This window comes from Quercus robur, chromosome 2 (assembly GCF_932294415.1).
Source record: "Quercus robur chromosome 2, dhQueRobu3.1, whole genome shotgun sequence".
Lineage (NCBI taxonomy): Eukaryota > Viridiplantae > Streptophyta > Magnoliopsida > Fagales > Fagaceae > Quercus > Quercus robur.
In genome coordinates, this window is record NC_065535.1 from 3,929,170 (window position 1) to 3,954,903 (window position 25,734).

Consider the following 25,734-nt stretch of genomic DNA (forward strand, 5'->3'; position numbering starts at 1 on the left):
ATCTTTCTCTTACGGTCTCTCATTCTATCACCTAAAAAAATAAAAATGAAAGGTCAGAATCAGACTACGTTATACATTTTGACAAAATATCTTTGCTAACCCTGGCCGTAAAAAGAGTGATACCATGCAATGCATGACAGTTAAGCCGCATCTTTTCTCCCAAAAAAAAAAAAAAAAATTAAGCCGCATCTATTACATGGTTTTAAACTCAGACAGTTTAATGATATTTGAATAGGGAGGATGACATAATTAATTTAATAATTATTTAAAATATAAATAAATATATTAAATTAATAAAAGTATAAAAATGAACTAAAATAGCCTAAATAAATATAAAGATTTATTTTTGAAATGTCTTTTTTATATCATAACTTTCATAAGGCAATTAAGAAATATTAAATCTTCAACAAGCCTAAATCATTTTTTGTTAAAGCTCAATATTTTACTCTTTTAAAATTTTTATGAGAGCTTATGTCTAAATTATCTTAAAGGTTTGTTTGAATACCATTTATTATTGAAAAAAACTGAAAATTTATTACTAAAAATATTATAGCAAAATAATTTTCAAATGTATAAATAGTGTTGTGGGACCCAATTTTATAGTAAAATTTGCTAAATTCCGTACTTACGGATCTCATGAATAGTACCAAAAAAAAAAAAAAAGGCCAAATGCAGACATCCCCTATTTTCAATGCAATCCAAACGAAGTTTAAGTCATGCTCAAACCTATTTAACTACCACCAGTAAATTGTTTTATGCTAAAGCCCATTTGAGTATTCAACCATTTATGAAAATTTTAAACATAAAAAATAAATAAAAGCTAGAAGAGTGACAGTACAAAGCATTAAAAAATTGATTAAATAAAGAACAAAGCCCAATAAAATTTTGAAAGGAGTGAATGACACTTGAGGGCTTGCATTTAGTTAAATTTTAAAAATAAAAAAGAAAAGGATTTTGCTAATGTGTGCCAAGACACACATTAAGTCATCTAATTTTGGAAATATTTTCTCGAAAATTAAAAAAATTGTCAATATTTTTTCAATTTTCAAGAAAATATATCTAAAAATTGATGGCTTAATGTGTGCCTGCACACATTAACCGGACCCAAAAGAAAAATGCTGAAGATATAAATTTGGGCACAATTTTGTGCCACTACTAGCCACATAATAAGTTGTGATTGGTAAGAATATATCTCTACATAACCCACTAACACACCCTTACCAATCATAACTTACCATATGGCGAGTTATGACACATGTTAAAATTAGTATCCTTAGCATTTCTCAATAAAAAATAAACAACAGCTAGAAGAGTAACCGGATAAACCATTAAAAAATTGATTAAACCCAATAAAATTTTAGAAAAAGTCTATGACCACATAATTTTTCACAATTTCTTACCACAACTGTGACATGACATAGTGTGATTGGTAAAGAAAAAATGGTGGATCCATGTGTAAGTGATAGGTTAATTACTCACAATTTGCCACATCAGAGTTGTGGTAAAAAAGTTGTGAAATAATTTGTGATCCTAAACCTACTCAAAATTTAAAATAAAGTGGTTGACAGCATGTATTTAGTGTGTGATAGAAAGCAAGTTGTCAATCATCTTCAAAGTAGACCAGAAGACTCTAGATTGCAAAGGAAAAAACGTAGAATGAGAGGAAAATGTAGAAACAACAAACAAAAACAACGCGGAGAAAGAGAAAATGTAGAAACAGCAGTCGGCAGAGAGAGAAGGGGCAAGCAAGACTGAGAAGAAGAATAAGAATAAATGTTGGTGCGATCTCAAAGTCTAACGAAGTTTCAACAATGGTTGAGCCAGTAAAAAAAAAAAACTTTGAATCAACTGAACCTGCGAAATCGTGATAACCGTCCACGATTTTTAAAATCGGGTGGTTCAACCACAGTTCGCACGATTCCCTGAGTTTTTCTTATATGTCGGTTTTTGAGGTTAAAAAAACCGTTTTGGTGGACGGTTTTCCAGTTAACGCGGTCGGACAGTACGGTCCGATCCAAGTTTCAAAATGCCCTCCAGTGTAAGTTTAAACAAGTGGATACCGTACATGAGGTCCCAAAACCATTATGGTACTTCTTCTCTATCATAAAAGAGTAGATTTTGGGATCCTGATTTTATTTGTACAGTATCTTACAAGCACATTTTTTGTCACAAACAACTAAAGCAATTTGTTTTTTTAAAATATAAAATTAAAAATCAAAAGCTTTGTTACTTATAGATGGGAACTTGGGGAGAAAACCAGCAAAAAAACTGAAAAATATGAAGCCAAAAAAAAAAAATTAAAAAATTAAAAAACTAAAAGATGGATTGCCCAAGCAATGCCGCCGTAGCCTTACCACTGTAATCAACCGAGACCACAAATTAAAGTAGTTGCTTGAAATTGACCAATTACTACAAATTTTACTACAAGGTATATCTACAAATTGATATGATAATTAATAAATATGATTTATGTCACTTTAACAACATAATAAATAAATATATAAATTATTTTTTTAATAATTGATGACATCAGCTAAAATTAATGTAGTAAAATTTCTAATATCCCTAATACCATTTTTTTTACAAAAAAACTAATAATGCACCTGCCATACATTTTTCCCCCTTTAAAGCTGATATGGCCAAAAAAAAAAAAAAAAAGTTTCGCCACTAGTGGAAAACTCCCTTGCAATAAACTAAATTAAAATAATAAAAAACAGTAAAAATTAAGTAATTATTAGTTATTTTCAGAGTACAATAACATAGTACTACATCACCATACTCTGGAGTACATAATAATTTTCAGTAAATGTTGCTGTTTTTTTTTTAATTGCAAATTAACTTTGGCAAGGAGGTGGTCTACTTAAGAAAGAATGATACTCTATCGTCAATAATAATAAAAGCTCTAAATACAATTAGTCATATAATTCTACTCTGTCGCACTTTTCCCATGAACACATGTACGTTTCTGCCTTTTCTTTTTCTTTTTTAAATGTATATAGCTTTTTTTTTTTTTTTTTTTTTTTTTTTTTTTTTTTTTTTATACAAGATAGAATTTCTACTCTAGCCTAATCTAAGTGTATATGTGTGTAAAGTTCCTTCCTGGAGATTTGAACCCCGGCCCTTACCCCCCACACACCACAAGCACTTATACTTGTGAAGTGACCATCGCACCAAGGGTGTGCGATGGTTAATTACATTGCAACAGACAATATAGATAGGCCCAACTCTAATGCATAACGCACGCATAGTGTAGAAAATTGGTCCTTCGATCGGCCTGAACCCCCATCACATGATTTCTGGATATCTATATTAGAATCCAACTATTATTGAACATCTTACGAACATAAGAAAGAATTGGGCCTCTTATCAAAAAAAAAGAAGAAGAAGAAGAAGAAGGAAGTATTGGGCCTTATTTGGTCTAAGCCCATAAAAGTTTATTAACTTATTTTTACACCCAAGCTCTCAAGGTCCTTATAAATTAAACTGCCGGAATTTCCAGCACATTTGATTGAGATATACAGAAAAATTAAGTTGTTAAAATTTTGAAATGTTTACTATGTAATAAAAAAAACAGTCAAATGCACAAGGGTGAGAAATAAGGACAGTGCTATTTTTATATGAAATTTTCAGTGACTCTAGACTTTTTAGTTTTTTTTTTTTTTTTTTGCTTAAAATATTTTATTATTATTAATAATAGTCATTTTTTAAAATAATTTGATAGTCAGTAGTTACACTAATTATAATAGAAAAAAATACATTTTTTTAAAGGATTTATCATGTCTTTATAAGAGCTTTTAAGTCAATAAAGAATTTTAAAAAAAATGTTCACTTTTTTCCCCTCAAGTCTAATCTATCCATTCAGCTATAGTATTCAAGTTCAAATCGTTTTTTTTTTTTCTTCTTTGTCTTCTAAATATTTTTATAACTATATAAAAAAAAAATATTAATTAATTAATTAATTATTGGATCTACAAGTTCAGCTAATGAATCATAGATTAAATCAATGAACCAGTGAACCAGGTTTTTAGTCTGGTCAGTTATGATAACTATGCATGATATAAACCATAAAAGATACTCTAATAATATAATTGAAATTTAACTATAAAATAAATAGTAAAGATGAAAAGAAAAATTATTTTTAAGTTACGTACCAAAGTGCATAGTGTAAGAAAAGTTTTTTTTTTTTTAATAATTTTTTATCAAGACCAAAATTTTATAATAGACAATTAAAATAATTAATGAAAGTCGTTATGATTTTTTTAGAACATTTGGTAATTAAGTTTTAATCATAATAGTATTTTAATTTTCTTACCAAAAATAAAATATTCATACCCAAAGTCACGAGTCTCTTCAATAAAATGCATCTACGCACAATTGGGGAAAAATGTGATGAATGGGCAGAAATGTGACCAAGAGGTAATTAGTAATTACAAATTTCTTCATAGATCATTTTTCAAAACCATACATTTCGTATTTTAGTTAATATATGCTGTATTCCGCCAAAATTCTTAATTGAAAACTAGTTTGTTCCATTAGTTACAAAGTTGAGGTTTCGAAAAGAATGCTACAATAAATCACATCTAAATAGTAAATACAAATAAGTAAGTCATTTTAACAGGCAAGCATGAAGGATCTTAGTATTCTTAACCTCTTCTTTATAACAATTATTTTGTTGTATAATAGTTGAGGAGGATATCAACAGAAAAGTTTTTGCAAAATTCTTGATTGATAACTGATAGCTATCTCCTCAACAGAAAATTTTGCGTAAAATTCTTGATTGATAACTGATAGCTATCTAGTTTGTTTGTTGGTTTCCAACATGAGCCTCAAAATGAATACTAATTAAGCTGTATTTTCATTCTTTAAAATATTGATGTTATGGAAAAAAAATTATATTTTTTATTAAATAAATTTATAATTAATGTGTCACTAATCAAAAAAAAAAAAAGAAAAAAGATATTTAGTTAGTATAATATTATTGAAGTGGCACCAATCATATTTATCTTAGTAATACATTGACATAGTGGCTTTAATTAGTATTTTCCTTTTGTAAACATGTTGTTTTATTACACAGAAATTAAGGGAAGGGACATTGAAAATGCCTGAATGAAAAGTAGTTTGTTTAGATAGTTAGAGAGGTTTGGCTCAAAACAAATTCTCTAGTCTGTAAATTGCAACTAAAAACAAATTTGCTGCCATATAAATAGAAACTATCTTGCTTGCAACATGGCTCAAGAGACATCCCAAGAGAAATAGAATCCAAAGGATATTTCCCCATTGCAACACTTTGCCTCCAAGATGAGCAAAGGGATGCTTCTCTTCTTCTTCTTCTTCTTCTTCGTCGCTCTTGCCGGATCTGTTTGCCCCGAAGAAGTTAAACCTAAGAACATATTTATCTTAGCGGGGCAAAGCAACATGGCTGGACGTGGAGGACTAAACACGCCGAAATGGGATGGTATAATCCCTTATGAAAGCAATCCCAATCCAAACATTCTCCAACTAGCTTTAGACAAGAGTTGGGTGCAAGCTCATGAGCCTCTTCATGTGGGAATCGACTATGGTAAGACTGTAGGCATTGGACCTGGATTGCCTTTTGCTAATGCAATCTTGGCCAAGGACACTAGCTTTGGGGTGATTGGTCTGGTTCCTTGTGCAAAAGGAGCAACTAAGATCAAGCAATGGGCTTTGGGGACTAAATTGTACACAAGGTTAGTGGATAGGGCAAAGGCCTCGTTGCAAAGTGGAGGGAAAATTCAAGCACTTATTTGGTATCAAGGTGAGAGCGATACAAATGAGAAAGCGGATGCAGAGTCATACAAGAGCAGATTGGAGAAATTGTTCCAAGATTTTCGACGTGATCTGAACGCTCCTGACCTCCCCATAATCATGGTATGGTTTTTCTTTAATTGAATTTAGCTTAATTCAATATTCAGACACACTATATTCTTTTGAAAATTCAGAATGTTTTGTTTTTCATTCCTCTTACTTCAACTCAGGTTCGAAAGTTCTTATTAAGCATTCAATTAATTAGTTGTGTTTCGTAGTTCGGGAACAAGAACTCTCACAATTTCATGATTCATATTTTTATTTTTTATATCTAATAATGTAATTTTCGTCATGTAACGTTGGATATATTGCTTTTTAATATTTAATATAAACCATAAAAGGAATTCATTTGAAATACACCTCTAGGTAGTATTTTATTCAAATGTTTTGTTCTCAAGAGTCATTTTAGAAGGGTCTCTTGTGTTTTGTTTGCAAGTAACGATTTACTTTGTTATGAGTAGACCTTTGAGTCATGTGATGAAAAATATTTACTTATTGGACAAAATCTTTGTTTCTGCAATTTTAAAGTGACACATAAGAGAAATAAAAAACCAATATTATTCGTCAAAAGCAATGTTAGGGATACAATTTTTTTCATAACCTTATTCCATAACTTTTTTCACAACATTCTAATAAAGATGATAAATTATTAATAGAGTAACATCACTTTTATATAAATTCATTACTATAATGTACCATTCACAAGATATATTAGCAACTGTTAAACAAGTTTAAATTTTTTTTGTTTCCTTTATACTCATTGTTAGTTAATTTTATTTTATGGTTACTTTAATAGTACTAAATAATGTTTAGAAAAATTCTTAAGAAAAGTGTCTGTTTGTGCCTGGTATTTCTGTGTGCAGGTTGCGATTGCATCAGCAGAAGGCCCCTTAATGGAAACTGTAAGAGAAGCTCAGCTGAGCATAAATCTGAACAATGTCAAGTGCATTGATGCTAAGGGATCCCACCTTAACAAAGACAATCTGCACTTGGATACTGCGTCTCAGGTTCTATTGGGTCAGAGGTTGGCTGATACCTTCCTATCTTCTTTTAGTCATTAGCCGTATATATGACCAAATGACCAAAATGTATCTCACAATGAACAACATGGATGTATTCTTCTATTATTATTAATATAATTAACAAATCTTCTATTTTTATGATGTCCATGAATGCTTGCTTTAGTTTGATTATAAGTAATTCAGATACCCTCTAAACATGCTGTTTCTTCGTTGCTAAAGAGTGGCCAAAATGCCATCCAAACAAAATAGGGGCTTTCCCAGAAACCTTTATATCTGTTCAGTTTACATGCTTAGCTTTGAATTTATGTTTATTTTACAACTCTTCATTGAAAAGAATTCAGTAAACGAAAACAAAGTATTAATGCCTCGATCTATCACCTGCCATCAGTATTTTTTTTCTTTTTTTCTTTTTTCTACTCTAATTGGCACCGGACAAATAAGCAATCGTGGCCCGGGACAAATTGAGTGTTTGTTTCGCATCTCGATTTTAAACATAACTTAGTTAACTTTGGCCCTTTCAAGAAGAAATTCTAGTTCCCTGATATGTGCCTTGTTTTCGAACAAATGCAAGTTTTTTGTGTTGGTGTGGATGTGTTACAAGCACTTTGATTCTTATGTGAACCCTACATTGGATTGGAACGAGCTCTTTATAAACCATTGTAAACTTCTTAATATATGAGACTTAATTTGAACTTGGGCCTTATCTATATTACACACGAGTAACTCGTCATAATTTTATCACATAGTTCTCGTGTTAGATATTGTGCTTGTGCGTGTGGAATTGTGTCCAACACAAAGCAAAAACAAGGTGCAAATGTTCCAGCAACGTAGGTCTAAACCCATGAGCAAAGGTTGAGAAAAAAAGCTATCACCAAAAAAAATATATATATATAAATAAATAAAAAAAGAAAAAGAAAAAGAAAATTTCAAGAAGAAGAAGAAGAAATATTCCTTTACTTGTATTTTTATTTGCCGCTATTGGCATAAGCATAGCATTAATGAAAAGCAAACGAATTTTTTAGAACCTCTATTTAGAATGTTACATGTTTTATTATATAAATTTTACAAATTAATATGTGAACTTTAATCTCATAACAAAAATAAATAAAAGTAAGTTATTTATCATGTTGCTATTAGGATAATATTCTCCTAGGATGTCCCACCACAATTCATCCGTGTATTTCAAGTTGATTGGATAATTTTCTTAATATAAGTAAGAACAAAATTTAGTTACAAAATTAGTTGTAACTTGAGATTACAATCTTACTCAATATCTTTTTATTGGATGTAAATTTTAATAAATCCACCATTGGATTACATTTTCTTTTTATATCTTCCATGGTTGTAAATTTTTTAGAAAATTAAAGATGAGTAACTATGTTATCAATAAATTGTTCATGTGGGGCCCAATAATTTATGGGCCAGGCCCACTTGCTCATGGGGAGTCCAAAGGCCCAAGCCGAAGAAGGTTATGGCCCAAGCTCAAAAATATAAGGCACAGAATGGCCCGGAGATGCAGCCGAGGACAGTTTAGTCCCCGGCAGACCCAAAGCTCCATTGAGAAGAGGGGTAAAAAAAGGTATAGGAACAAATTTGAAAGAAGATCTAAAATATCTCGGGAAAGCTACCCTTACTACCCTTCCCAGATAAGACTCTGCACCCAACAGAGCCGGATTCTTTGACTTTATCAACCATCCCCAACAATTCTGGGATTAGACTGATGGGATAAATATCAGTCTTGGAAAGGTTGACCTTACACGTGGACGAAGGACAGCGAACGCAGGCTAGTATAAAAGAAAAAGTAAGTAAATCTGGAGAGGGGGAGGATGGCCAAAAAGTAGAGCCTCCCATCCCACCTCCAGGAGAAAGACTCCATGGGTGAAAACACCTTAACGATGTATACACACCCACAGAAAAAACCCACCGCCGGATCACCGGGGAAAGACCTTAATACTCCTCGGACCAAGTCCGAGGAGTCCAATCATTCAGGCTACGAAGCTGTATGGCTTGGATGTCCAAGCTAAACCCCTCTTTACCTGAGTTCCCCTGAAATCAGGGTCGAATCATCGCCCCGTGATCAAAGGCCAGCCTTTTAAGCCCACTCTCTACAAATCATATTGTGAGGTATCTTTCATGTGCGAGCCCAACGTTATTCTTGGGCCGTTAAATAATCGTGTCCCTACAGTTCAAATTGCAAATTTTTATAATTTAAAATTATGTATAAAATATAATCTTATAGATTATAGAGTAAATAGTATTTAATTAGCACAAAATTTGACATGTGTATTAAGAGTGTAAATAACATGCAATCTAATGGTTAGATTTTCAAGATATGTGGTGTGTGTTTGGATACTTCTTATTTTATTGAAAACTTATTTCTAAAAACAATAAAAAAAAAAATAATTCCCTCGTTACTGTTCACGGCTGAATTACTGTACATTTGCCTTAATGCACTGTTCATGTCCCATGAATGGTACAAGAGGCGCTAGTAAAAAAAAAAAAAAAAAAAAAAAAAAAGGAAAAATGCCAGACGTGAGGTGCAAAACGCTATCCAAACGGGGTTATAGTAATTTTAATGATATTGAGCAAAATTGTAGTCTTAAACTACAATCAATTTTGTAACTAAACTTTGTTCTATAAACAATTAGTTTTTCCTCTCAATTTTTTTTTCTTAATTAAAAAATATATTCATATTTTTGATTGAGGGTCTTGTGAACAGATACTTTTTGGACAATTGTTAATACTTCTAAATCATTTTAGAAAAATTTTGACACTATTTTCATGGGAAATATAAAAAGAGTAATATTACAGTTACAAACTATTTTATAACATTTTTATAAACTGTTGTTGTAGCCAACTTCTTACTGGTTCTCATCTAGGCCTACCAATAAAATCACTTTTTTTATTTACCAATAATTATTTACAATATCAACCTTTTGCAAAAAATTTTATACCTCTAACATTTTCCGTATAAAAAACGTTAAAAAAATTAATTACTTTTTTTTATCTTAAAAAATTAAAAATATTTTCTAAATCAATATTTTTAGGATATCCATTAACTAGTTTTTCCTTTATTTTTAATTTTTCACAAAATTATTGGGATGAAACCACCATATAGGGAGTCTTTTGGGTTAAAATTGCAAATTTTAAAGTTAATTTGCGTTATAACTACTGTTCGAAGTTAATTGGGAAACTGAGGAGAGAGACTGAATTTCGGCAATGGCGTTGCCAAAATTCAGCCAAAAAAGCAGGAGAGAGAATAAGGATACCGAAATTCAACCAGAAAGCAGGAGAGAGGAGAGAGAATAACCAAAAAAATTTTGGGGGAAAAATTTTTGGCTGAATTTCGGCAACGCAATTGCCGAAATTCAGTCTCTCTCCTCAGTTTCCCAATTAACTTCGAACAGTAGCTATAACGCAAATTAACTTTAAAATTTGCAATTTTAACCCAAAAGACTCCCATATAGGTCTTACGAGCTGTGGGTCCCAATTAACTCAACTAAGAAAATTTCTAATAGTTGAATAAGATATTTAGTATTCAATCTCCGCCTACACCAAAAACTGATTAGTGTTTTAATTTAATATTAAAGAATTATCATGAGAAGTATATGTCATAGATTGAAACTCTTCTTCTTCCTCTTCCATTTTTTTTTTTTTTTTTTTAATCCCACACGAGCTGCCAGGCTTGAAAACAAGAGTCAACGTGTCTCCAAACAACTCGTAATCTAAATCCCAAAATATCCAGTCAGAAACGAAAATAGAAACGGAAGTACAGAACACAGACACAGCTAACTAAAATGGCAGTTACAACCTCGTTCCACCTCAATTTCACAAAACCTCAAAACAACATCACTACCACAACAACACCACTATCATCTTCCTTTCTCTCATGGAAAATCTCTCTTCCCTCTTCCTTCACCTTTTCCTTTCCTCCCAGAAAGCCCAAATCCTTCATAACAGTGTCCCTCCTGAACTCCAAGCCCACTATCCTCGTCGCCGAGAAGCTAGGCGAGGCGGGTATTGATCTTTTAAAGAGTTTTGCCAACGTTGACTGCTCATACAACCTCAGCCCCGAAGAGCTATGCACCAAGATCTCTCTTTGTGACGCCTTGATTGTTCGCAGTGGCACAAAGGTCACACGCGAGGTGTTTGAGTTCTCTGGAGGGCGACTCAAGGTTGTACAAACTCCAATTGAGTATTTAAGGGGTTTCGCTCTGATAATGTTATATTAACCATTAACTCTTGTTATTACCATCCAATATATGACTTCGTCACATAACTAACCACACTACTTTCATATGAACATCTCAACAGGTAGTGGGTCGTGCGGGTGTTGGAATCGATAATGTTGATGTCTCGGCTGCTACTGAACATGGTTGTCTTGTTATTAATGCTCCCACGGCTAATACCATTGCGGCTGCTGAGCATGGGATTGCTTTGCTTACTGCCATGTCTCGTAATATTGCTCAAGCCAGTGCTTCACTCAAAGCCGGTTTGTGCTGTGTTGATTCTTTATTTTGAGTTCTTGCAACAACAAAAAATTCTCATTTAGTCATTTCCTCGAGCGGTTTGTGTGCTTTGTGTTAACTAATTTAATTTGGCTTTTCGGTGGACTGTATTGAAATTTTGAAAACGGTTTTTGTTGTTTAGTTGAAGCTAGTATTGCTGTTAAGATATAGAGTCAATTCACTAGGAGATATTAGTTTTATATATCCATATATGACTTGAACCTATCATGTCCATTTATGATAGATGCTCTTTACCATTACCCCATGGTAACAAAAGGTTCCTTTTTGGTATAGGCGACACTTAGAATGAGCTAATTAGAAGTTAGAACCTATTCCCACCCATTAAATTTTGAATGTTTAAAAAGGGATAAAAATAAATATTGATTAGTTTAAAGAGAATTGTGTGAGGATATGATTCTTTTTAGCAGAAACCTGCATTACAAAGTCTTTTTTCTTCATAATTACTTGAACAAGCTGTATAGATGAAATTATAAAATATGTAGAATTGGTGGTTATGACCAATCTTGTGATCATAGTTAAATAAAAAAAATATTTAGTTGAAGACGGTATGGTTCAGTATATGTATGTAATCTAGGCTATAAATCTAACAATAACGTGTTCTGAACTCAACTAAGTCTCTTATCCTTGGTTTAATCACTTCATGTTGTTTATAAAATGCTGGAATTCTTATTTGGTAATGTGATTTGGTGTGTCTAGGGAAGTGGCAGAGAAATAAATATGTTGGGGTGTCACTGGTGGGGAAAACTCTGGCTGTAATGGGGTTCGGAAAGGTAGGATCAGAAGTTGCTCGGCGTGCCAAGGGACTTGGAATGCATGTGATTGCACATGATCCATACGCCTCAGCAGACCGTGCCCAGGCAATTGGTGTAGAGTTGGTGACCTTTGATGAAGCCTTATCAAGTGCAGATTTTATCTCCATGCACATGCCTCTTACTCCTGCGACCTCACAGATGTTCAATGATGATACTTTCTCTAAGATGAAAAGGGGAGTTCGAATTGTCAATGTTGCTCGTGGTGGTGTAATTGATGAGGAGGCTCTTCTCAGAGCCCTGGATTCTGGTATTGTTGCTCAGGTATTTATTTTGCTGTCAAATGTATTTTTTTTTTTGTTTTATATCTATTTATACAACCACATAGAGAGGAATATATGTGGCCGACTTTGATTTTTCTATTGAGTATGTAAAATTTTGGGACTAAGGCTTGGTTGCGGCCACTGTTGTTGTTGTTGTTGTTGTTGTATCCATTACACAACCACACGTAGATGAGTTAATCAATTGTTGTATCTGTTTCTGCAGGCAGCACTAGATGTTTTCATAGAAGAGCCTCCACCAAATGACAGTAAGTTGGTCCAGCATGAAAGTTTAACTTTAACTCCTCATCTTGGTGCCAGCACTACAGAGGCTCAGGTGTAATTGATCATCTACTCTGAACACTCCTTTTAGTTTATAAACTTCTTTTCCTTCATAATTATCTAGTTCTACCATGCTGGGTTCTTGTAATCAGGAAGGTGTGGCCATTGAAATAGCTGAAGCTGTTGTTGGAGCATTGAAAGGGGAACTTGCTGCAACTGCTGTGAATGCTCCCATGGTTCCTGCTGAGGTATTAAAACTGAATTTCTTTCACTAGATTTCATTTTCTTAAATTATGGTTGATAATTGACTATGAATTTTTTCTTGGTAGATTGTTAGTGTCTTCTATTAATCCCATCACAAAAGACTTGTCTCCAACTGGAGAGTTCTCATGAAATTATTATGTACATGTCATTCTAAGACAAAATTTCTGACCTTGTTGAGAGATACATGGGATGTATTCTGTATATATGGTGAAGACATTTGTTCTAGGGGCTTTCACATTTAAAATTTAGAACAATATAATTGGAAATCATACCTTTTACCCATTTGATAGTCATGAATTAATATTCCTCCAATTACTTGGTTTTTCTTTTCCCCATAATTCAACAATGAAATTCTAGGTAGACTCAATTATTTGATGGGCTGCGAGCTCTCTGTTGTGCTTATATAATACATGAAGACATGCTCTCACATGTTTTTCTGCATTTGGTGAACAAAAAAACACTTCTCTTTTCTGATGTCAGGTTTTATCAGCCCTTGCACCATATGTTGCGCTGACAGAAAAACTTGGAAGGCTAGCCGTGCAACTGGTTGCAGGCGGTAGTGGTGTGAAATCAGTGAAGGTTACATATGCTTCTGCCAGAGTTCCAGATGATCTAGACACTCGGTTGCTCCGTGCTACTGTTACCAAGGGTCTAATTGAGCCTATTTCAAGTGTTTTTGTGAACTTAGTCAATGCTGACTTCATTGCCAAACAAAGAGGACTGAAGATAACAGAAGAATTAATTCTGCTGGATGGCTCACCTGAGAATCCACTCGAGTTCATCCAGGTTCATATTGCCAATGTAGAATCAAAATTCGCAAGTGCAATTGCAGATTCTGGTGATATTAAAATTGACGGAAGAGTGAAGGACGGGAAACCCCATTTGACAAAGGTTGGATCATTTCCGGTAGATGTGAGCCTGGAAGGAAGTCTTATTCTGTGCAGGCAGGTTGATCAACCAGGTATAATTGGAAAGGTGGGGAGAATCTTGGCTGAGGAGAATGTAAATGTGAGCTTCATGAGTGTTGGAAGGACTGCCCCAGGAAAACAAGCAGTCATGACTATTGGTGTGGATGAAGAGCCCAGTGGGGTAGCTCTAAAGAAAATTGGGGGTATTCCAGCCATTGAAGAGATTGTTCTCCTGAAATTGTAATGTAAGCCAATATCACCATAGTCTTGGGAGTTAAGTCTGATGCCCAATTATGAAGACAGATGGACAGGTTCTCTTTAAGATAAATTGGGTTTTGTACCATTTTTTATTTATTTATAGTTTAGTCTCATGCGTGCCTCTGGTGTTGTTGTAAAGCTCAATGAATATAAGAAATGTTTATATATAAGCAAAGCCTTCAGTTTAGTTAGTTCCATCTACCACATTGGTGTTATGAGTCTTATAACTACTTTTGTAGGAGTTGTGTGTCTACACAAGAGTAAGTAGTGCTGGAACAGCATTATTTGTCTGTAGTCTACCTAAGTACTAGATGATTTATTTGCCTTTACCTTCCCTATGAACTTACTACTGGATGACTAGAATTTGAAGGAGGATTTCAATGTATTCTAGTAGTAGACATGGTTTTCTTTCTCTCCTTTTTTTCTCCACATTCTTTAATAACTAACAAGCCCAATGTTGCAACCCAGCCCAAGACTCATTGAGACCAGCCCAACATCATACCATGGAGGCTAGGATCATGAAACTAGAGCAAGTTTAACCAAGAAATGTTTATTTCTTAGTTGGTTAAAGAGCCCATATTTAGCTGCTTCTTTTTTCTTTTCTTTTTTTCTTTTTTCACTTCTTCTTCTTCTTCTTCTTTTTTTGTTTTTTAATGTTAGCTTTGTAAAATTATAGTACAAATAGTAACCAATGAATTCTAATTAATCAATTGACATCACGCCTCCTCCCCTTATAAGTTAAGAGTGAGGTTGTGACTCGTGCCTCACTGTGAAAGTTTATGCAAATTTTCTAATTCTCTCTCTCTCTCTAGGCTCTCTTCTAAATTCTCATTCTTCAAATCAACTAAACCCCCCCCTACAATTTCCCTATAAAAATTCATTCCCTTTCCTAAACCTTAGCTTCATTCCACATTCTTCTTCGAGTTAATCAACTGGGAACATGATTAAACAAGTGTTAAAATGAGAGGCAAAAAAAATAAAAAAAGCCTGTGTAGAATTGGCAGTGTTTACCTAATCCCATAATTCTTGATACTCCAACTGACATCTAGTACTGTCGAGGTGTTCCTCATCAAGACAATCCATGTGAGTTCTAGTCGAGTCTGCCAAGGTTCTTCAATGAAATTCCATTATGCTATTATTAAGTTGTGGCCCCATGATCCTATACCGCACGAGTTAAAACATAGTTCAAACTCGTGATCGTGGGCCTAGTTGAGCCGCGCTTTGGTCGGCTACAAACTTTCAGATAATTCTGTCAATTGCTATGGGCCTATGGCAATGGGACCCAATAGAGCGTTGGATTTTCCACATTCTCACAGTTCTTTTAAGTGCAGTGCATTGGATTTTTCGGTGTGAAAAATTTTAGAGCCCATTTGGTATGTGTATTTAAATAATAATTTTTAATTTTTTTAAAAATATGTGTGTGTGAAAAATAGTGTAAAAATACGTGTAATGTTATTTGAAAACTAAAAACATATGTTCAAACACATGTACCAAACAAGGCCTTAAAATTTGAATAAATTTTAGGTAATAGCATTCCTTCATTTAAAAAGAAAAGTATAAATACTTTTTAATTTATTGTTATATGATTGTCTCCTTTATTTTCCTTTTAATACTGACTTTTTTTTCATATATAAGTCATTAATTTTAGAAGCATTTAAAGCATAGGTTTATAAAAAATATATACTTAAATCTCTTTAGCAAATTTTTTATTTATTTTTTTTCTAAAAATAAAGTCATATGCTTTTCGAGAGAGTTAAGAAGACTTGAAAACAATGATACATTTACCTTGGCCCCCATGATAATTTTTTTTTGGCTATGCCACTGATTTGAAACACATGGTTACATTGACCAATAGAACACAAATAGTATTTTTTTTTTAAAGAACAATTAGATTCAATGCAACTATGTGTTTGAATTTAATTGAAAATTTAATGTACTACACGTGATGAATTTTACCTAATATTTACTCTCACCAAACCCTATTAAATACTAACAATTTTATCCCAAAAATATCCAACTTATATTTTAAATATTTAAATTTGTCTCAAACTCATGTTTATCTTATCACTTATCAGGGATTCAGGAGTCATTTTGGACTAACCTAAAATTAAACATTTAAGATATTATTTTTAAAAAAACTTGAAGTATTTATGCACGTTTTTGCACTAAATTAAATACTCCTATCATCAATCAATCAATCAATCAATCAATATATATATAAAAGCAGAGACCTCATGTGGAAGTGCATGAGGTTCTGCCAAGTAGCATATTCTATGCAAAGATAATTGAAATATTCTCAAGTGTCAAATCAGAAATAAGAATAAATTAAATATTGATTTTTTACTTCATTTGGTTCAATGTTTTAAGACTTTTCTAATTAAAATAAATAAATATTCTTTGTATCCTTTGATTCACTGTTTCAATACTTTTATCCCTCACACATACACACAAAACTCTTTACATTTTAATTCACTATTTTCACCTTTTGCACTTCTACACCTTTATATATATATATATATATATATATATATATATTTATATTTATATACCTACACATAGCCCTTTATGTCATCCAATATCAAATACACACAGACCAAAAACGATGCCATTTACCTTCAATCTTTCATTGACACCTGCCTAGCTCTAATATTGTTGTTTCATCTAATCTTAACCCATATAAGTTGGCTAGAACCAAAGAAGGGGAGCTTGCATTTTATATTGAGTGGCAACAACAATTACGATTTTTATGTTAATGTTGGACGTTGTGGATTTGTAGATTTTGTAAATGATGTGATTGACTGTGGGTGTTTGGGATGTGTATTTTTGTTTTAGAATTAAGGAGAGTGAGAAAGACACATTCTATATCAACTTTTATTCTATAATATTCCTCCAAAGTTTTTTTTTTTAATTGAATAATTATAATGGATATGTGTATACAATTTATAATTGTTGCTTTTTATAATGAACTTATTATTAATAAAGTTCTATAACAATTATGTTATAATATATATACAACATATTCCAAACTATCTTACATAAAATATTACAACATTATCCACATATCGTACGGAAAACTTACTAATTATTTTAAAAGTGAGAGAAACACGCCTATTTTTACTATAGAAATCTTAGATTTTGAGCAAAGAAAAATAATAATAGATGAATGTCAGTAATTTAAATATATAATAGGGTTGGGTTTTAAGACTTTCTTCTCTCTTCTCCTGTATGTATGTTAAAATATTTAGAATTCTAAAAAACAAAAATGTATAAAAATTAAAAAGTTAAGGATTTTCAAAGCTTAAAAAGAGTGTTTTTAAAATTCAAAATTCTACCACCGTGTACTTTTGATGTGGTGATCACTTCACAAGTATAAATGCTTGTGGGGTGTGGGGGCAAGGGTCAGAGTTCAAGTCTCCAGGAGGAAGCTTCACACACATATACATTTAGATTAGGTTAGAGTAGAAATTTTATCTTGTAAAAAAAAAAAAAAAAATTCAAAATTCTGTTTTGCAGCTACTCTTTATAACTTTTCTACAAACGTTTAAACTCAAAACCCCGTTTTGTGGCTTATACAAACGCACTAATACAAACGCACTAAAGCTCTAGTTGATCCCACTAGCCCTCATTATTAATTAGCGTCAATTCGGGTTGGAAAAATTCACAAAACCCAATCCACTAACATCCCTTTCTGTCAAAATGTGGACTGGGTGAACGAAAGTGAGATTGTCTTTACTTTTCTTCCATGGTATCCTATTGAAACTATTCCTTGTTATGGGCCAGCCATAGAAACCTTTTTTTATCTTAAAAGCTATGGTACCAAATGAAAAACCTTGGACCATGACCAACACTGTAACCACGGTAAAGACATAAAGTAGAGCTGTCTCTAACCCATAAAAGACACCATAAATATGTGCGGTTGTTTACTACTGCGTGTCACACCCTCTGTGCACTCTTTGCCATGATGCAACTAGGGTTTGCCACCTTGTACAAAACGTGTCCATTAATCCTAGCTAAGTGAGCCACATAAAATGATAAAAGTCCCTATCTTTTTGGGCCACGGATCTAACACAAATTATCTACTGGGGTTTAATTTGCAAAAAGATTCCGGGGTTAATTTGAATACCTATTGGATATACTTTGAGGTCCTCCATGATGAACATGTCAAAAGTATAGAATTCAAACTATCTTTATCTTCAATAATTCAATACCCTTTTAGTGACTGTGTATTACATGGATGATTGTTTAAGAATCTTTCATTTTTGTGTTCTATTTGTATTTTTTTTTTGGTAGGGAAATGAAGAGGTTAACGAACAAGGTGCAAGAGAAACCAAGGTGGTGGAGACAGTAGATTATCAGTCACATCCTGGAGAAGACAGAGAACCTGCTAAAGAGGCGGTGCAAGTGGTTCATTTGACTCGTGATAATAAGCGTGATTCCAGTGTCGGAGGTGGCAAATTGGCTAGTGCAGCTGCTTCAGTGGCAAGTACTATAAGGTCCGCTAAGGATGCCATTTTGGGCACTGGAAAAGACAACGCCAAAAAATGAGTGAGACTTGCAGAAGATAGATAAATATGATAGTTAGCTATGTAGCTCGAGAATAATGATAAAGATCAAGAAGAAGAAAATGAAAATAAAGCAATTTATGTTTAAGCATTTATTTTATTCTCAGTTGCAGGTCACACACTCCTTTGTACTGCTAAGCAATAATATTAGCAATTTTAGTTTGGGATTTTTTTTTTTTTTTTTTTTTTTTAAATTCTGAGTGGTTTTGATTAAAGAAAAGAAACCACACCTTATACATCAACACCTAAGAAGACTGACTGAGAGCTATTAACCATAATCCCAAATTCACACATTAAAATATCCACACCTCAAAGCAAAGTAATATATAGCTTATTTAGTTGAGTGTGATGCTACAAAAAATACAAATTTTACAATATAAATAGTACTACATAAGTCTTATATAATACTTATAATATAATATGTGTACTAATCACATTCGTCATCGCATAAAATTAGTAATTAATAAGCATTTTCATGTGCTTAATACATCACACGGTCTAATATTCCTAGTACTCCCTCTTTGCTTTGTGTTGCTTTGACAATCTATTCTTAACTCTTAACTATTATTTATTTATACTATTATTTAAGGGGCTGTTTGGACTGAATTTTTTTTTTGTTTCAAAATACTTCTAGGTTCAAGTAGAAATAAAACTAAAAGATAATCCGATAAAAATACATGTCTAACTTGCATTAAAACATTGCCTACAAAATAAGAATACTCTCCCATTAATCTACTTCTTCACAGCAACTATACTTCTTCAACTAACCTACTTTTTCAAAACAATTATACGTCTATTGTTTTTTTTTTTTTTTTTTTTAAATAGAAAAATAGATCCCTATCAAAAAAAAAAAAATGAAAAGAAAAAGAAAAATAGATTATGAATTATCCCATCAATCAAATAGGTTTAACTAAAAAAAAAAAAAATCCCCATACGTCCTTTTTTTTTTTTTTAATTCTACAAAAAAAAATTTTCCATCTTTTGTGCAAATTAAAAAAAAAAAACAAAAACTGACAAAGATAAACACATACTAGCCTCTAAGCACGCGCTCATGTGCATGAGCGCGTGCTCAAAGGCTCTTTTATATTTTATGGAAAAGGTTAATAATTTGCATCCATTATAATTTGAAATCACTATGTTTTTTAATCACAAAAAAACCTAAAGGTGTGATAAAAAATTATTTCACTTGCTAACGCATAATATTCATCACACTCCTAAGTATTTTTGTAATTGGAAAACATAGTAACCCCAAATTATAATGGATGTAAATTATTAACTTTTTACCAAAAAAATAGAAAAGTTACTATAATACTTTTGTCTTGAGGGTCCGTTTTTACTATATTTACTTTTAATTGGAATTGGATTTATTGTAAAGATGAGATTTGATGTTTAATCAAAATCAACATGATAATGATATATTGGACATCCCACTGTGCTATAAAAGGGAAAATCAAAGGTTTAATCAACATGATAAAAAAAAATTAATCATACATAGACATACCAAAGTAGTGGAAAAGAGAGAACCAGAGGTTTTAATCAACAGTAGAAACAAAACTAAAGGATAATCTGGTAAAAATACATGTCTAACTTGCATTAAAACATTGCCTACAAAATAGGATCACTCTCCCACAAACCTACTTCTACAAAGCAACTATACTTCTTCAACTAAACTCCTTCTTCAAAGCAACTATACTTCTTCAACTAACCTACTTCTTCAAAGAAACTATATGTTTATTTTTTAAAAAAAAAAAATAGAAAAATAGATTCCTATCAAAAAAAGAAAAAAAGATTATGAATTATCCCATCAATTAAATAGGTTTAACTAAATAAAAATAAAAATAAAAAAACAAAAACCAATTGGGATAAAAACATACTAGCCTCTGAGCATGCGCTCACTCGCGTGGTCAAAAACTCTTCTATTTTTTTGAGAAAATGTTAATAATTTGCATCAATTATAATTTGAAATTACTACGTTTTCCAATCACCAAAAAACCTAGGAGTGTGATGAGTATTATGCGTTAGCAGGTGAAACAATTTTTCATCACACCCTTAGGTTTTTTTGTGATTGGAAAATATAATAATCTCAAATTATAATGGATGCAAATTAACTTTTTCCCAAAAAAATAGAAGAGTCTTTGAGCACGCGAACGCATGCGTGCTCAAAGACTAGTTACAATAATACTTTTGTCTTAAGGGTCCATTTTTATTATATTTACTTTTAATTGGAATTGGATTTATTGTAAAGATGAGATTCGATGTTTAATCAAAATCAACATGATAATGATGTATTGGACATCCCACTGTACTGTAAAAGGGAAAGTCAAAGGTTTAATCAACATGACATAGACATACCAAAGTAGTGGAAAAGAGAGAACCAGAGGTTTTAATCAACAGTAGAAACAAAACTAAAGGATAATCTGGTAAAAATACATGTCTAACTTGCATTTTAACATTACCTACAAAATAGGAACACTCTCCCACTAACCTACTTCTTCAAAGCAACTATACTTCTTCAACTAACCTACTTCTTCAAAGCAACTATACGTTTATTGTTTTTTTTTTTTTTAAAAAGAAAAAGAAAAATAGATTCCTATCAAAAAAAGAAAAAAAAAAGATTATGAATTATCCCATCAATTAAATAGGTTTAACTAAATATAAAAAATAAATAAATAAACTCCCATCTTTTGTGCAAATTAAAAAAAAAAAAACAAAAACAAAAACCGATAGGAATAAACACATACTAGCCTCTGAGCATGCGCTCACTCCCGTGGTCAAAGGCTCTTTTATTTTTTTGGGAAAATGTTAATAATTTGCATCAATTATAATTTAGGATTACTACGTTTTCCAATCACAAAAAAATTTAGGGATGTGATGAGTATTTTGCGTTAGCAGGTAAAATAATTTTTCATCACACCCTTAGGTTTTTTTGTGATTGGAAAACATAGTAATGTCAAATTATAATGAAAACAAATTATTAACTTTTTCCCAAATAAATAGAAAAGTCTTTGAGCACGCGACCACGCACGTGCTTAAAGGCTAGTTACAATAATACTTTTGTCTTGAGGGTCCGTTTTTATTATATTTACTTTTAATTGGAAATGGATTTATTGTAAAGATGAGATTCGATGTTTAATCAAAATCAACATGATAATAATCTATTGGACATCCCACTGTACTGTAAAAGGGAAAATCAAAGGTTTAATCAACATGATAAAAAAATTAATCATTCATAGACATCACAAAGTAGTGGAAAAGAGAGAACCAAGGGTTTTAATCAACAGCAAAAACAAAACTAAAGGATAATCTGGTAAAAATACATGTCTAACTTGCATTAAAATATTTCTTACAAAATAGGAACACTCTCCCACTAATCTACTTCTTCAACTAATCTACTTCTTCAAAGCAACTATATTTCTTCAAAGCAACTATATGTTTATTGTTTTTTTTTTTTTTAAGAAAAGAAAAATAGATTGCTATAAAAAATTTAAAAAAAAATTATGAATTATCCCATCAATTAAATAGGTTTAACTATAAAAAAAAATTTTAAAAAAAATCCCCATCCATCCACTTTTTTTTTTTTTTTAATTCTCCAAAAAAAAAATCCTATCTTTTGTGCAAATAAAAAAATAATAATAATAATAAATAAATAAATAAATAAACCAAAAACAAAAACTGACAAGGATAAACACATACTAGCCTTTGACCACATGCGTAAGCGCATGGTCAGAGGCTCTTCTATTTTTTTGGAAAAAAATTAATAATTTACATCCATTATAATTTGGGATTATCATGTTTTCCAATCACAAAAAAAACCTAGAGGTGTGATGAGGATTATGCGTTAGCAGGTGAAATAATTTTTCATCACACCCTTAGGTCTTTTTGTGATTGGAAAATATAGTAATCTCAAATTATAATGAATGCAAATTCTTAAATTTTACCAAAAAAAATAGAAGAGTCTTTGAGCACGCGCTTACACGCGTGCTTAAAGGCTAATCACTATAATACTTTTGTATGAGGGTCCATTTTTACTATATTTACTTTTAATTGGAATTGGATTTATTGTAAAGATGAGATTTGATGTTTAATCAAAATCAACATGATAATGATATATTGGAAATCCCACTGTACTGGAAAAGGGAAAATCACAAGTTTAATCAACATGATAAAAAAATTAATCATACATAGACATCCCAAAGTAGTGGAAAAGAGAGAACAAGAGGTTTTAATAAACAGTAGAAACAAAATTAAAGGATAATCTGGTAAAAATACATGTCTATCTTGCATTAAAATATTGCCTACAAAATAGGAACACTCTCCCACTAACCTACTTCTTCAAAGCAACTATACTTCTTCAAAGGAACTATACGTTTATTTTTTTTAAAAAAATAGAAAAAATAGATCCTATCAAAAAAAAAAAAAGATTATGAATTATCCCATCAATTAAATAGGTTTAACTATAAAAGAAATTAAAAAAAAATCCCCATCCGACCACTTTTTTTTTTAATTCTACCAAAAATAAATAAATAAATAAAACGACAAGGATAAACACATACTAGCCTTTGAGCATGTACTTACATGCATGGTCAGAGACTTTTCTATTTTTTTGAAAAAAAAGTTAATAATTTGCATCCATTATAATTTTGGATTACTACGTTTTCTAATCACAAAAAAACCTAGGGGTGTGATGAGTATTATGCGTTAGCAGGTGAAATAATTTTTCATCACACCCTTAGGTTTTTTTTGTGATTGGAAGACATAGTAATCTCAAATTATAATGGATTCAAATAATTAATTTTTTCCCAAAAAAATAGAAGAGTCACACGCTTGCTCAGAGGCTAGTTACTATAATACTTTTGTCTTGAGGATCCGTTTTTACTATATTTACTTTTAATCGGAATTGGATTTATTGTAAAGATGAGATTCGATGTTTAATCAAAATCAACATGATAATGATATATTGGACATCCCACTGTACTGGAAAAGGGAAAATCAAAGGTTTAATCAACATGTGTATAAAAAAAAAAGATTTAATCAACATGATAAAAAAATTAATCATACATAGACATCCCAAAGTAGTGGAAAAGAGAGAACCAGAGGTTTTAATCAACATGATAATAAATTATCAATAATAGACATCCTGATGTACTGGAAAAGAGAAATGTGATTCGTCTTTTATGATAAAGTCCAAATAGAGTATAAGTGAGGATAGTGATATAGAGCACAGATGAGATTTTTGGTTTGACAATCTTGATTAAGTGGTGTGACTTTAAATTTGTGTCACTAAACAAAGGTAAATAAAGCTTTGTTATTCCATGTCTTATTGAAGTTGAAGATGAGATTTTTTTTAATATAAAATTAAAAAGATGAGATATAGTTGGTGCACTAGCTACTAGTAGCCCATCGTGACAAAATCAAGATACGTTGGTTACAATTTTCATGCATTATTAGAGGATATATATAGAATATGCCCATTTGGAATGGTAGTTTAAGTCTTTAAGACAGTACTTTTTTTAAATTACAATTTTTTCTTTTAGAATCAGAATTACAAAATTTTAAAATCCTCTATTTTAGGTTTAATTTAAGCTGAAAAATAAGTTGTATGAAAGAGGTATTTAATTATTTGGACCATTAGATAAACTAGTGATAGTATTATTAATTTGAAAATTGCCAAAAAGGAAAGTTAATGATTTCGTGCTTGTTCGTCATACAATCATATAATAATGGTTGTTAAAATTAAGATCTAGAAATAGAATTGTTGAAAAATCTGAATTGCACAAAGATATTAAATTAATATAATCGGAATAGAATCTACCGATCATGCAGTAGAATCGCAATCCTACCACAATCCCATTTGATCTTAAAATTTTCATATTTTATAGACAAATGTTTGGACATTTAACTGTTTTAGTTTAACTCAACTTTTATATAGTAGACCATTTGTAAAAAAACCACCATTTTCCAAGATATTCTTAACTCGAATTCACATCTTACACATCATAATTTTTTTTATATGTTACATAGTATAATTTAATGTTAACTCTAATTGTCATTGTCTATTGAATCTGTCACTATAACAAGAATGAAGAAACTCTCTCCATTTGTAATGTGAAAAGCACATAAGAGAGATAAAAACAATTCAATTCAATGGTTAATCAACTCATATTTAATTGAATTCATGCTTTTAAAATTAAATCCCGCCATGTCAATGTTATTGTGATAATGTTTTAAAGTTATAAATAAATAAATAAATTAATAAATCTTTTTGTATCTTATGATATCTACTGTTATCTCGTCAAAATTTATTTGATAAATTGTAGAAAATCAATTTTATTACATGATTATTATTTGGTGAATTTTTTGTACACTTTTTTTTGTGTGAAATATGCATAATTTAACAGTTCTACCCATATTATGTGGGCGCTCAATTTTAACAACCATCCATATAACCAATTATATACGTGGAACTTTGATTTTTACAACTTACCATAGAATTCAGCATTGTGTGATTGGCAATTGATAATAATTTGATATGAAGATAGTTTGCAACTAATCAATGGCGTCCGATTAGCATATGTTGATAATTAAATGGTATTGATTAATTACCATTTAGTAATTAACATATGCACGTACCCATTATCGATCTTATGTGTACATAATGAGTCATCTGTGAAGAAAGAAAAAAAAAGTTTGCATTTAATCGATGGTGTTAGATAAGCGTAGTTAACCAAAGTTCTCTCAAGGCTGCAAACTATGCAATCAAATTTAGTAGATCATTTTTTTTTTTGTGGCTAGTTGAATGATAATGTTGTTGTTAAGAAAAAAAAAAAAAAAGTCTCTCTCAAATGATTAATCAATGTTGTTTGTTAAGCAATCATAATACATTATGTGTTATCCCATTTTAAAAGCTCTTGACAATTTCCATCCTGCAATAATAGAATCACCATTATTCTCCCTTATTTTTCATTCTATTGCAAAGCAAGTAAATTTCATTCAATTCAAATAAGACTGTATTGA

The 25,734-nt window shown here is 31.4% G+C and overlaps 2 protein-coding genes across 2 annotated transcripts; both read left to right on the forward strand.

Moving 5' to 3' along the window:
- Positions 1–5,260: 5,260 nt before the first annotated feature.
- On the forward strand, positions 5,261–6,887 carry LOC126693597 (probable carbohydrate esterase At4g34215). The gene is made up of 2 exons (XM_050389631.1): positions 5,261–5,889; positions 6,690–6,887. The coding sequence occupies exons 1-2, from the start codon at positions 5,299–5,301 to the stop codon at positions 6,885–6,887; spliced, it is 789 nt and encodes a 262-aa protein (XP_050245588.1). The 5' UTR covers positions 5,261–5,298.
- A 3,656-nt stretch (positions 6,888–10,543) lies between these two features.
- On the forward strand, positions 10,544–14,349 carry LOC126710062 (D-3-phosphoglycerate dehydrogenase 3, chloroplastic-like). Its single transcript, XM_050410448.1, has 6 exons — positions 10,544–11,023; positions 11,163–11,340; positions 12,074–12,450; positions 12,673–12,783; positions 12,881–12,976; positions 13,473–14,349. Exons 1-6 carry the CDS (start codon positions 10,646–10,648, stop codon positions 14,142–14,144), a joined length of 1,812 nt encoding a protein of 603 aa, XP_050266405.1. The 5' UTR covers positions 10,544–10,645; the 3' UTR covers positions 14,145–14,349.
- Positions 14,350–25,734: the final 11,385 nt, after the last annotated feature.